At 38.2% G+C, this 13,169-nt stretch overlaps 1 protein-coding gene across 3 annotated transcripts in view; it reads left to right on the top strand.

Annotated features, from left to right (window-relative positions):
• Positions 1-13,169, top strand: part of LOC147236596 (cGMP-dependent protein kinase 1) — a 79,781-nt gene that overhangs the window by 18,976 nt on the left and 47,636 nt on the right. For all 3 annotated transcript variants that reach the window (XM_086171312.1, XM_086171303.1, XM_086171319.1), the window contains one exon: positions 11,128-11,241. In XM_086171312.1, the coding sequence (XP_086027438.1) occupies positions 11,128-11,241 (114 nt within the window). The remainder of the gene's footprint in view (positions 1-11,127; positions 11,242-13,169) is intronic.

Raw genomic sequence — 13,169 nt, 5'->3', positions numbered from 1 at the left:
TGTCTTACCCGTCTGTTACTTTTCACCCACCAGTCAAGCCTTATTTCCACCCTGGTTTTCTAAAAATGCTTGGCTCTTGCTTATCATTCATTTTCCCCCTTCAGATTAATGTGAGATTGTCCTTGCTTAAACCTTGAATAAGAATTGATTCACGTTTTCATTCTATAGACTTAATGAAAACACTTTAGAGAAAGAATTAATGAGTAATCTGTGAACAATCCCGGAGCTTTTATCCTTTTTTAAGAGTTCCTTGTCTGGAAAGACAATGACTTCAGTGTGTGTGTGTGTGTGTGTGTGTGTGTGTGTGTGTGTGTGTGTGTGTGTGTGTGTGTGTGAAATGCCACACAGAAGGAGGAAGAGAAAAAGAAAAACACAAATGGCTCTGACATGAGGAGAACAGACTTTGCATTCACATAGAGGAAACTACATTATTGTACCTTTGCTGCTGGGTGTATCTCAAGGGGGTTAGGACCGTGGATGTGAAGTAATTCTGTGATACTGTGGTGACAAGATAAGCTGACGAGATGTTTGCTGAACTTCTGTCTGAAGATATGTGATATATAGGAAAAGTAATCTCATTGCTTGGGGGACTGACAAATCCCTCCCTCTCACCTGCCCCTAAAAAAGCAAGTTCATTGCACACATTTACTTAGCATAAAGACTAGTTATAATTTTGCAAATTGGACTGATAAGTCAAAAGGTGGCTCCTGATTTTTATGTAAGATTATAACCTAGAAAATGTTAAGCATCAAAGAACCCTGAGGACTTTTGATTTGTTCTTTTTGATTTGCATTCCTGGGGAAATGTGTGGCAAATTCATACAGGCCCAGTTCATCAATCAATGTCTGTAATATCAAGGTTTACAGGACTTTGAGATTAGCGTTTCATTTACTACAGGGTTCTTAAATGAATCTGTTTGATCTCTTTCTGAACTTCGATTGCCTCCACAAATATCTTTACCCCTGGCCTAAGGACAGACTTTTTTAGCAAAATGTATCTGTCAGCATTTGAGCCTGCCTTTGTGCGTGCATATGAATGTGTAGTTTAAAAATAGTCATGTCAGTCATTTCTTTACAGGTCAATTGGTAACTGAGGCTCTCAACAATATGTCAACATTGCAAGCGTTATATTCGACCATTTTCTTAATGACCCAAAAGAACATCATCACAAGCATTGAAGGGCCTTGGAGTATTCCTCCAAACTGTATGATCTGGCAAACAATTGTCATCCACTGCATGACATGGTTTTTATCAAGCGTTGTACAATGGAAAGTGATGTAACTGGCACATCGCCTGAATTTCAAACTACAGCACATGTCACTTAAATGTCATCAGCACGTGTTCACTATTCATTTGTCATCACCCTGCATCATCTATTAGATCTAAATGATGAAGTCTTTAATCTGGAATTGAGTCTAAGTGATAATTACATTGATGTAACAGGAGGAAGATAGGCATTTATCATTGAAATTAATCAGTCAATTGTTAAGTGTCAGTACATTTTTAGAGCAAAGACTAACAAAATTGCTGCCTTAAGCTATATTTTGTGGGGACAGACCAATTTTGCATTGTGCTCGGCCAAATTAAAGACTCATAGACACTGCGGTGGTTGTTCTCATTAATGCAACAGCTGTAGGTTTCTAAAAAAATTGTTGCCTCCACTTTAGAGGTGAGATTGTCACTGAATCTGCATTTCTTTGCTAATGCGTTCTCATGTCTGTGTTGATACACAAAGTAACTGAAATGAGAGCTGAGGCGGAAATGAGAGAACCCATTATTGTAGTGCTTAAGATGCTGTATTAATCTGTATTCTGATGCTGGGGTTGTCTAATTAAGTCTGGTCTGCATTAAGGAAAAGCTACAGTATGTGCACATGGCCTGGTCTCTTAACTACTAATTACAAAGCTGTGATTTGGTCTCATTCAAAATGATAATTTTGTCTACCCTCTGCTCAAGCTATCAATCAGTTTGCCAACACAGGAGCTGTGAAAGGAGCTTGATGACTATGGGACGAGGGGGGATGGAACCAGAGCTGTTGTAATGTCTTCATCAAAATATAAATAATGTGGGATCTCAGGGAAGGGAAGTTAACCCTATGTCACACTTTACCTCACATTACTTCCATCTGAAAAGAATCAACACCCACTGCTGCTGAGAGGAGCTTTAAATGTAGTCCTACTGGATATCCTATTTGGACCCCCGTCTAAAGAGGAATGATGTAAAGGGCTGAAACTAGCTGTCCTTCAAGCCACATTGATAGCACACGCTTTAGTGTCTTTATGTCTCACCAACCACTTGAACAAAACTGCAGTGCAATTTCCCACTATGCTGATGGCAGGGAACCCTTCGTGAGGTTGCCTCGGTTGAACTTAAAAAGAAATTGAAGTGCTCTCATCTGAAATGATATGATTTTCAGCGTAGGGTGTTGGCCCAAGTGATACTTCCTGCTGTCTGGAGTTTCTTTTTCCTACTGTGTTGCTTTTTCTGTATCTCACACTTTTCATTTTTTCTCACATTGGCTTTGGAGTACGAACGGAGTAATTTTAAGAAATAGATAATTTGAGGTCAGCAAGTGTGCACTCAGATGCAACCCACAGTGTTTTTCTAAAATGTGCTGCAGTAAGCCCTTGTCAATTCAAAGTGAATGATGGTAGCAGTGCTATGAAACTAGACAAATAACAGAGGTGAATTTGAGTGCAAACCAAAAAAAATCAAGATGCGGTGCTTGAAGCGAACGAATGTTTGCCTAAGCTTCATACAAATACTCTCGGTGTGTGTCAGCCTAGTTCTGTTAATGAAAAACAAGATTTTTACAGATTTGTGATGGAACACTGAAAACAGACACAGCACAAAAAAAAAACATTTAGGGCTTGGACGATTGGGAATAAAAATGAACTTGTTTTTAAAATGCTTTCAAACACCGCAAGGAAAAAAAATCTAAAAGTTATTTTTACAAGTGCTCAGTATAAATCTGTAAGAAATTGACTAAATTGACTAAAATGGGCATGAAATTTTGAACATGCACCAAGAAATTAGCTGCAAATGTTCCTTAACTCCCCAAAAAATGTAGCTAAAAACAGCTAATCCCCAACTTCCAAGGTGATCAGTAAGAAACAACAAAGCACTAGAAAGATAATGATTGAAAAGTTGGAAGCTTTTTAAAAAAACAAAACAAAAAAAACAAAACAATAAGAAGTCAAATAATAGTGAGTTGAAATTCCAGACAGTATTCATAAGCCTTTCCAAAGCTTAACACTGCATACTCTTATTCATTTCTTGAATATAAAGTTTTATGTTTACCTCTTCACAATGAATATTTTGGTACAGTGTCATTCAAATTGACAGCAATGGCTTTCAGGTTAACAGTCATCAATTTTACTCGCATAGAGTGATTTATAGATTGGTGTACAAGTGTGTCGCTACTGCTATTCTGTGGGAAAATACGTGGGATGTAGAAGGAGTATCAGCATCTTTGGATGTTTGGCCAGCAATCTGAATTTTGAGTAGATCCAAAGTTATCTGCCCCAAAACTAAGGGAATGTATTTTTCGTATGGCAAATAGTCAACATCTTCCATAGTATCTCATGTAAAAATGGTGGTCGGGGTAATTTTTTAAAGCTAGTTCAGCTGCTTCAGTATATGTAAATGTGACCACAAAGAGCATCAGCTATGAAAATGTATGCATAAAATAGTGAAATTATTGAATAATTCACAATTGGTCTGTATGCTAAATTGAAGATTATTGCATAAGCTACAAAGAACATATTTATTAATTGCCTTTTGATACAGAGTTGATACAGACAGCAGACTATCATTTTATTTGAAAGGGTCTCTTGTGTTTGAATTGCGCAGGATGTAATGAGATGCAAATGACAATGTAAATATCAAACCTCCCTGCCTTCCCAACGAGTCCCTTTTTCATTTGCCAGCATCCATCACTCTGATACTGGCATTCTCTGGAAATACAGTTACGGATTCCCCAAAACAATAACACTAAATGTTTGTCATTTCAAGTGCAAGGGTACTTTGAACTTATAACAAGTCTCTCCCCCTTTGAGCCATCCACCCTGACTAAAAACATAACAGCACCCATCCACTCTCTCCCTTCTCCTCTGACGCTTGTTCGGTGTTAGTTCTTGCTGTTTGCTTTAGCCTACAATAATATTACTGCTTTCAAAGTAATGCCTGTGTCATGCCTTTTAATCAAGGATTAAAACTATTTCAATATTAATGTCCATTTCATTGTTATCCAAACCTCCAAATTTGGCTTTGTATGCCTATTTTCTTTCAGTTGTGCTTGAATGCTACAAAGATCAGAAGTTCTAATTAAATAATTCTAATTCTATTCCAGATTTTCTTTTGTGAAATCACTGTCTTTGCAAATAAGACAAAAATCAATAAATGCTACTTTTGTCAGCATTTGAAGTCCCTTGCCGATGATGAATCGTTATTTCTGTGATCTTTCATACTAGATCCACAAACAAATGGCAGATGGCAATCTTTCGACAGTAGAATTTTTTGAATCCATTTAATTCCCTATTGAATAAATCCCACACTAGACTGAAACAGTCTATTTCTGGTTTACTCAGCCAAATCATTAAAACTGTCAAGACTGTGTGTTTCTTGCATAAAGGTTGTGGTTGACCTGAAGTCGGAAGTATAAACTTGTGCTTTGCAGCATCTAAAAGCAACTGAATGTTAATGGCCCATTTTTCTTGCCACTGAGAATGGTATGAAATGTTCTACCGGTACTTGATATTGGGTCAGTTTCTCTGTAGAGCTACAATGAATAAGGATTGGGGAATCTGACCCTTAGCGGTGTCAGAAGAACACGGCATTTAGATGAGATGCTGCATTTATATTATTCTCTATGGGATCAAAACTCCCCCACATCCTGTTTCTTGATGCTCATTTTCTGCTGCTTTAAAAACACAGCCGCCAGTGGAATAGGAAGAATTAAACATTTATCTAGTCCCTGACCTTTAAAGCTAGATTTATTCAGATTAAATGTAACCATCGGGTTTTGTTAAAAAGGAAGGTGTCCTAAAAGAAAATCATTGATAATTTGGTCAAACACTCTGCATACCCAAGGACTTGTTCATTGAGTTCCATTCTATTAAAAGACTGCATTCATTTTGTTGTTTTTTTTAATATCTTTTTTTTCCCCTTCAGTACCAGTATGAGATAAAGTCTGCCCAAAAGACACCAGCCTTTTGATTTGGAAGGCTGCCAGATTCACATCTGATGTTGAGGCAGGGGAAAATCTGCTCAGAGCTCTGTCCTGATGCTTTTCCTGTGTGAAGTGCCATGTGGAGCGCATTTAAATGATCAGTTATCAACATAGCTACATAGCCTGAAGAAAAGAACCCATGCTGGGATACATCAACAGTGCAAACTGTTAATGCCATTTGTTATACATTCCGAATTTTATGCATTTTATATTTCTAATTCTCATTATATCACATTTTGATTTTTTTTTTTTTTTTTTTTAAAGCGGCTTTTGCTTTACTATCAAGTGATACAGCTCATTTGCCTGTGGTGTTCTTTGGATAAAATCTAATTAGCTCTTGTATATGAGTGCTGAGTTTGGAGCTCATATTACAAAGAAATGTGATAAAACAGGTCTTATAATGCACAAATTAGAAATGAAGGAGAGCTGCATTATTTGTGTGAGCACAAATAAATAGTTCAGGGGAGAACAAATAAATGCTATCCCTCAAATAAGCAGTCTGTGGTGAAAAAAGAAAGTTCATGAAATACATTGGATTACTTCTTTTCCCAGGAAAGATCAAATTGCTCTTGTGAAGTCCATGTAGCTTGACTTCACACATTTTTCACACCTGAAAAATTAATTGCATGGCTCTCCACAGGAAATTAATAGATTTTTTTTCCATGTCTAAAGAATACCCGGCATGTAGTTGTCTTTGTGCTTATTTGAGCTCAAGCACAAGAGGCTGTTTTTATTACATTCTTCACTGCTAGTAAGCAAGATCCCCTTCTTGTATCCCATTGTAAAGAAAAAGAATTATCAGATATTTAGGTCTAATTGAACAAACATCAGTAGTTGCCAAATTACAGGCTCTGAGTGTGCATCTTAGCAATATTTGGATCCGTTCTCAACATGCAACCTGAGTAAGCGGACCACAGGTGAGGATACCTGATCACTCAGTCTGCTGCCACATTCCCTAAGCTGTGTAGCCACAGATGTGACCATGTTGCAAATATCATTACACGGCAGCAGAAAACTAATAACCGCATATGCGGGTTCTCGGTCATCCAGGTCATGGTTAATTATGGTCGAAATCTTTGACAGTTGGAACTCATGAAGCCTCTTTGATAATAGGTTGTATGTCTTCATGAAAAGAAAGTCAAGTCCAGATGCCATAAATAAAAAACAGATATCATTACATTTTGAGGAATTACTGTGCGGACCTGTGAATGAACAGTACAAGTCAATTTTGTTTGTTTTGCTTGTTTGTTTCCTCCTATCCTTTTAATTTTAGCAAATTGAAGTGCTATGCAAATGATTTTACCTTGCCTTCAAAGCCTGATTAAAAAAGGAAACCAGTGTGCTGCATCTCTCCTGTCTGGTAACTCTCTCGTTAAATGTCATTCGAGTTCACATAAAAGCTGATGTAACTGGATTTCTCAACAATTTCAAATATCTGATAGGTGTTTCCTTAATTCATAATAAAAATTCCTTGATGGATTATATCCTCAATGAAAAGGCTAATTGTAACGGTGTGTACATGGGTGCATATGTGTGTGTGTGTGTGTGTGTGTGTGTGTGTGTGTCCTGCACAACCGGACATACCAATACATGCATTTTATTGCATCAAAGGTTTGGAAGTCAAGAAAAGTCTTGATGTAGGACACTGTATTAATTCTGCTCGATGTGAGCATAATATTTGCATGAGCTGCTTAAATTTGATGAAAATTCCTTATTGAATCATCTCAGTCACCACTGAACATGTTTGTTTGTTGAAAATTGAAAAGGGTCCTATCACTTTCAGCAATCCTGTTGTAATGAGAATATGACTTAAATACATAGCACAGATGCCCTCTACAGGAAAGGACAGGGCAGGATGTTCTTCCTGTATTACAGTGGTGGCTCAGTGTTTGTTGTGGGCTCATCAAGACCTACCAGTAAATGATTGCTAGCACACTCTTCTTTGCTGTAGTATATGTGTGTGCGTGTGTGTGTTTGTGTACAGTGCCATGACTGGTAAGGTCAACAAACTCAACAAGCTGGTGAGAAAAGCCCGCTCGGTGGTGTGACTAAGCTTGCACTGTTAGTAAACGGTGGCTGGGAGGAGGGTGAAGCACAAACAAGGTGCAATCCTGGACAATCCTTTTCACCCTCTGCACGACAAGCTGTGGCTGATGAGCAGCTCGGTCAGCCTGTGGTTGCCCCACCCCAGTGCAGAACTCAACACTTCAAACGCACCTTTGTTCCCACTGCTATCTGACTGGACAACAGCAGTTTGGACAGCACACAGCTCAAACCTGTCTAAGCCATCATCTTGGTTCTTGGTCTTTTATCTATTTTTTTTATTTTTTTTATTTGTTGTTGTCTCAATCCTATTTAAAACCTTTATTTACTGACTCCATCCTGTTAATATCTTTTGATACCTGTCCTCTTGCCCTGTCCTGCTGTAGCACTCAAATTTCCACAATGGGCATCCATAAAGTCTTATCTCTTAAAATAGAAACCACTTTGTTCCTCATATGCAGTTGTACATACAGCACAACATCAGCCAAATTCGACCACTGCATTTAACCCATCATGGATGAACCATCAGCCACTGAGCAGCGCCAGGGGAGCACTTAGGAGTTCAGTGTCTTGCTCAACAACACTTTGACTTGGAGGAGCTGAGAATCAAACCAGGAATGTTCGGCTCCAAGGATGACGATCTGACCACTCGCGGCATCCGCCCCAAATGCCAATGGTATTCACAGATGTATGAGTTCATGTTTAAATACAAAAAAAATGACAACTCAGGACTAAAGAACTCGTTCCACCTGACCGCCATCATATTCTTAAACAGTTGACAGTCATTCTTCCTTTTCTACACTTTACATGCAGCACAGCACAGTGATTGCTGTGCTCATATTCAAATGTTCTGATCATATTCAAATGTAACTACTGCCATTTAAACTGCACTCATCCTTGCACCTGCACTATTTGAGTTGCACACCAAGCTGCACCCAATGTTTTACCTGCACTGCCAACACTGTACATATTTATGATGATGTTTACGCTATCTATTTATTAGAAATATATATCCAAATGCACTGCAAACAGCAAAGTAAGGATTTCATTGTACAGGGAAACATGTTTCCACACTGTACATATTACATAAACACTTTGAATCTTGAATCTTTTGTTTAGATCAGGCAATACATAGCCATATCCTCAGTAATAGCCGGCAAGTTTCTCATCTCAAAACGCATAAACATTGAACTTGACGATTCTCAAGAACTGCCTGTGAAATCAAATGATGGAGTAAACTGAGCTCACTTATTTTTGTGTTTTTTTTACAGCTCTTTAAAATGCATCTGTAAAGGTCCTTGGAAACAGGAAACTAAAATAAAACTGAAGGAAACAGTTTTTTTCCCGTTGATGTGATGAACATTAGCTTTTTTCCCTCTCAATCAGAATCAATCAGAATACATTTTCACGTTAGTTATATGATGATAAACAATTTACCTGCATAGCACTAGAGTGATAAATATAATTCTTGCTTGAAATATACTTGTATTCACTTTTATTCTTTTAATAAACTTTTCAATTGAATGAAAAATGGTTTCAGATGTGCTCTGGCACAGAAAGACAGGGGAAAGAAAACAGAAGAATTAGACAGAGAGAGACGGTAACATACTTTAGCTTGCGCGTGTTGTCTCTCACAATGTTTCTTCATGCTGAGTGTTGCTGGAAAATATATTGTTATTATGGAGAAAAGGACACTTTCAATAATGTGCTAAAAGTATAATTGTGGAAAAATACTTTGAGGCTCTTGCTAGCTAAATAATGTATCAAACTCTTTCCTCCAAGAAAAGCCTGCTTGTCCTTTTCATCTTGCCTGTGTCTGACTTTTATTTGGGTTTTGGTCTTTTGGAATCAGAGTCATATTCTCGCTGGAATGCTAAGGTTCCGGGAAAGCATAGATCCTTGACACTGCTTGTGTAAACACAGTGGCAGCAGCCCTTTCATAGAGACAAAGAGCCTCCTTGCTTTGCTAAAGTAGATGAATGTAAACTAACTTCCATAAGGGATTTTTTTTTGTGGTATTGGTGGTCAGAACCCAATGATAACTATTTTGTATCACATTAATGAAAAACAGTTGTGCCATAACTGGTGGCTTAAAAATACACAAATATTCACAATGATTATATCCATTTAATCCATCAGTTTGTGTTCTACGTTAAATGTGACTTGAAATCCACTTTTGCTTCTTTGGGATTTGAAAGCAAATTTAATTTAAGGTTAGGAAACTGAACCAAGGCAGTGGAATAATTTTGTTTTTAATCCAGTGCTTTTCCTTTTTGTGCCACACAGTTTTTCCCTTGTTAAGCTTCGGTGAATGACAATAAGGGAAATAAGGAATGTTGGCACTGAAAGATGCCTTAGTACTGTCACTTTGAAGTAACCTTGTTTCCTAACAATTACAATATGGGTCAAAGGATTAGTTTGGTATGACAGCATAAGGACAGGAAATGACTGCTGTCATTCTGTTCAAAAAAAGTGAAAAAAGTGATGCTAAGGCCATGTTTGGATGCCTTTGATCAGTACAAAAATATCATCCATATATTTTTAGGAGGGTGAAAAGGAAAACTTTTAATAATCGTATGCTTGCCCTCAACTAAATTCTTAGTAGCTTTGCTGTAATATAATCTCCCCACCCCACCCAAGAAAGGATATCCATCTTATTCATTGTCTATTTTAGAACACCTTGCAATGAATAATGAGTATTGGTAAAATTTACATGGCAGGGTGAAAGAAGTGTAACCATGGTAACTGAAGCTTTCAGTCGCATGATTGGAATGTATTTGGTATTAAATTTGTTGTATGAAAGCAACAGCTTGTTACCTCAGGGAGATACTCACGATTATTATCATTATTTATTCATTAATTTATTTTCCAGGGTACAGTAACATTTTGGACAGTCTTTGCAAACCGGTGGTAACCATCTTTTGACACACTTTGATTCCATTCATCCGCTTCTGTATTAAAGCACAAATAACCCAATCTAGAGGAACAGTGATGTTTCTATCTTTGAAATATATATGCAGTCAATACATCTATTATGAACAAATTTCCTCCTCAATTGTGCCATGTTGTCAGACACCATTTCACAATAAAATAAATGAAGCATAAAATAAGGTCTCATAAAAGATATTTACAATTATGAGCATAAATCCAAATGAGTGGGTAGAAAGTCAGCAATGCCAAAGTGTTACAGCTAAACATTTCTTGTTAGCCACGAGTCCACAGTTTATGTGATTGCTGTAATGGGATAAATTCCCAAATAAATCCACTGAATCACTTGTCCTGGAAATAAAATATTCATGTCCCACTATAAAGTTTCCATGATCCAGTTTATGTTTTATAATTAAGCCATTACAGGATAAAGAGCTAAAACATCTGTGAATGAGCTGTTTTCTGATAGGTAATCTTTTCAAAGGCCATTCATAATTACCCTTGACTAGCCCAAATGGCTGACCTTAGTCATAAATACATTTAATGCTGTTTAAGTTGCATGTGGTCCATCTAGATTTTTGCAGATTAAACCCAACATGGATTTCTTGCCATTTGGCTCCTGAAGGTGATGCAGCTGCATTGGTATTGCCATGCACATGACTTGATAGAAGTCCAGTAACCCATGGAAACTCAACATCGCAATATAACCTTTTTTCTAGCTCAGTGAGCCAAGAGCACTCTGGCTTGGTGCCCCCAAAAATGAAGCCCTCACACAGCTATCATCCACTTGATTTCATCAGTCTAAATTTGCCGCTTACACCGAGTGCAGCAGAAGACTCTGGGGTGATCATGCAGAAAAAAAAATAAATGGGTAATTTGAATAGCATCCTGCCTAATGGTGTACTATCATATTTGCTTGATTTTTAGATGGTAAAGTGGAAGTGACCAAGGAGAGTCTGAAACTCTGCACGATGGGGCCAGGGAAGGTGTTTGGAGAGCTGGCTATTCTCTACAACTGCACCAGGACTGCCACTGTCAAGAGTGAGTTTCCGCAGACAACTGGAAAAAAAAAAAACCCAAGTGCTTGTATGAGTCTGTGTTGAATGTTCAAATGTTCCCCAGGTGACAGATGATGTCATTTGTTCACACACATATACACATGCACACACTCAACCAAGCGAGTTACCCTTTGTTCCTGCAAGTTACAGGTTCTTTATTGAGAGGGAGAGATGGAGACAGGGTATGAATGGATCACTTGTAATAGATAGCCATTTGTGATGAAATACCTTGAATAACCAGTGTGCAGTTTTTGCTCTTTTGCAGCCCAGTTAAAGGTCTTGCAAGAATCAGAGCGCACTAAGTTTCAAGGTTTACTGCTTCCAGGGCTAAAGTTATGAAGGATGTACAGCGATGAACAGGTGGCTAGTCATCAGACTAGTGATTTGAAGAGTCAGCCTACCAGAGTGTCAAGAGAGGAGCTGCGTAAATGGAGAGGACAGATGCTGGATTGTGTACATTTGGAAAGTAGTACATTATTAGACAGTGTGTCAGGATGACAAATTTGTGTTTATTCAAGAGAGGAAATGGGATATGGCAAGAATGATGAATTGACAAAAGGTGAGAAGAGATGGGATCGGCTGGTGAGAGCATGGTGTTTTCTGCATGTGTTAAGAGTCTTGCTAGCATGTTCAGGCTTTGTTAATAGCCGCTATTCTTGCAGAAGAAGCTAGTGTCCAAGCACAAGATGACGGGTGTAGGTGCAGAGGTGACAAGTTTGTGCAAGGGATTCATTTAGTACTTGAATAAATGGTGTTACACTGCCTCCTACTCATCTTGCTGGCTTTGTAATGGATTTATTATGGTTACAACATCCAAAACCTTTAGCATAACAATAAAGCAAATTGTTGAAATATATTAGGTTTCTTATTGGGGTCTTGAGAGATCTGTGCAATTTTCTTAAATGATGACAATATTCCTCTGTAATTACTGTTTTCACATGAAAATCATCAGACTGTGAGCAGGTTAATTTCTCGATGTTCAGGATGAGTGGCTACCCATCTTGGTAAGAATGGAAGCGTAAAAAGAAGCAGAAAGGGGGCTGATCCTTTGCACCTGGAGATGTCACGAGGGCCAGAAGGCACCAGAAAACGTGTGAAGACCCTTTCTGACCCCTTTCATGTTCTACGATCCCATACCACTGACCAGCCAGCTTGACAGAACTTCCAGCTCTTGTTGCTATGGCAACAAGTACCCAAGGGAAATGAGCCAACTCTTATGGGATAAAATATTCCCCTTCCCACAGGCGACAGAGTGTCTGTCCTCTCTTTTTGTGTATCCCTTTGCCTTTTACCATCCTACTGCCATGTCCTGCCCTTCGGAGTCTGTAGAAGTGTGCGCCAGTGCACTGCCGCTGAGGTGGCTGCCTAATAAAACCTCCGCATGGAACAAATGATGTAACCATCTACAAGGGAAGAAGTGTGTTTACAGTCTAACAAGGGTCACTGGCACTGTCTCCAAGGGTGGTTGTGTCTGTTATATTGTATGTTTGTACAAGAATGTGCAGAGGAATTCGGCTGCCACACACTATTAGGGTTGAATGCCTCCACTGGAAATCATGCAACAACCTGATAAGTGAGCATTAGCTTATAGCATTCAATCAGCTAATTCAATGTGATCCTATGTGAGGATACAATTTCAGTGTAATTTCAATTTACCTTTGTGGAACCCTAACTCATATGTTTGAGTAATTACATCTAGGGAAATTTAGACAGTGATCCATTAAATTGTGCACAGTATCCTTCTGTTTCCGCACTTAAACTATATTGGATGTTTAACATAACGTCATAATCACTGAGAACTCTTATGGATATTTTTTCTGGCCTGTCGCTCATCAAAAAATACTTACAACAAAAAAAATGACATTACTTTTTGCAGAATATTCCTCGGAAGAGCCAAGTTTTAGACTAATC

Source organism: Fistularia commersonii, chromosome 2 (assembly GCF_037954325.1).
Source record: "Fistularia commersonii isolate RoL2024-O1a breed Wild chromosome 2, RoL_Fcom_v1.0, whole genome shotgun sequence".
Taxonomy (NCBI): domain Eukaryota; kingdom Metazoa; phylum Chordata; class Actinopteri; order Syngnathiformes; family Fistulariidae; genus Fistularia; species Fistularia commersonii.
Note: the sequence above shows the minus strand (reverse complement) of the source record. Positions and strands in the feature narration are given on the sequence as shown.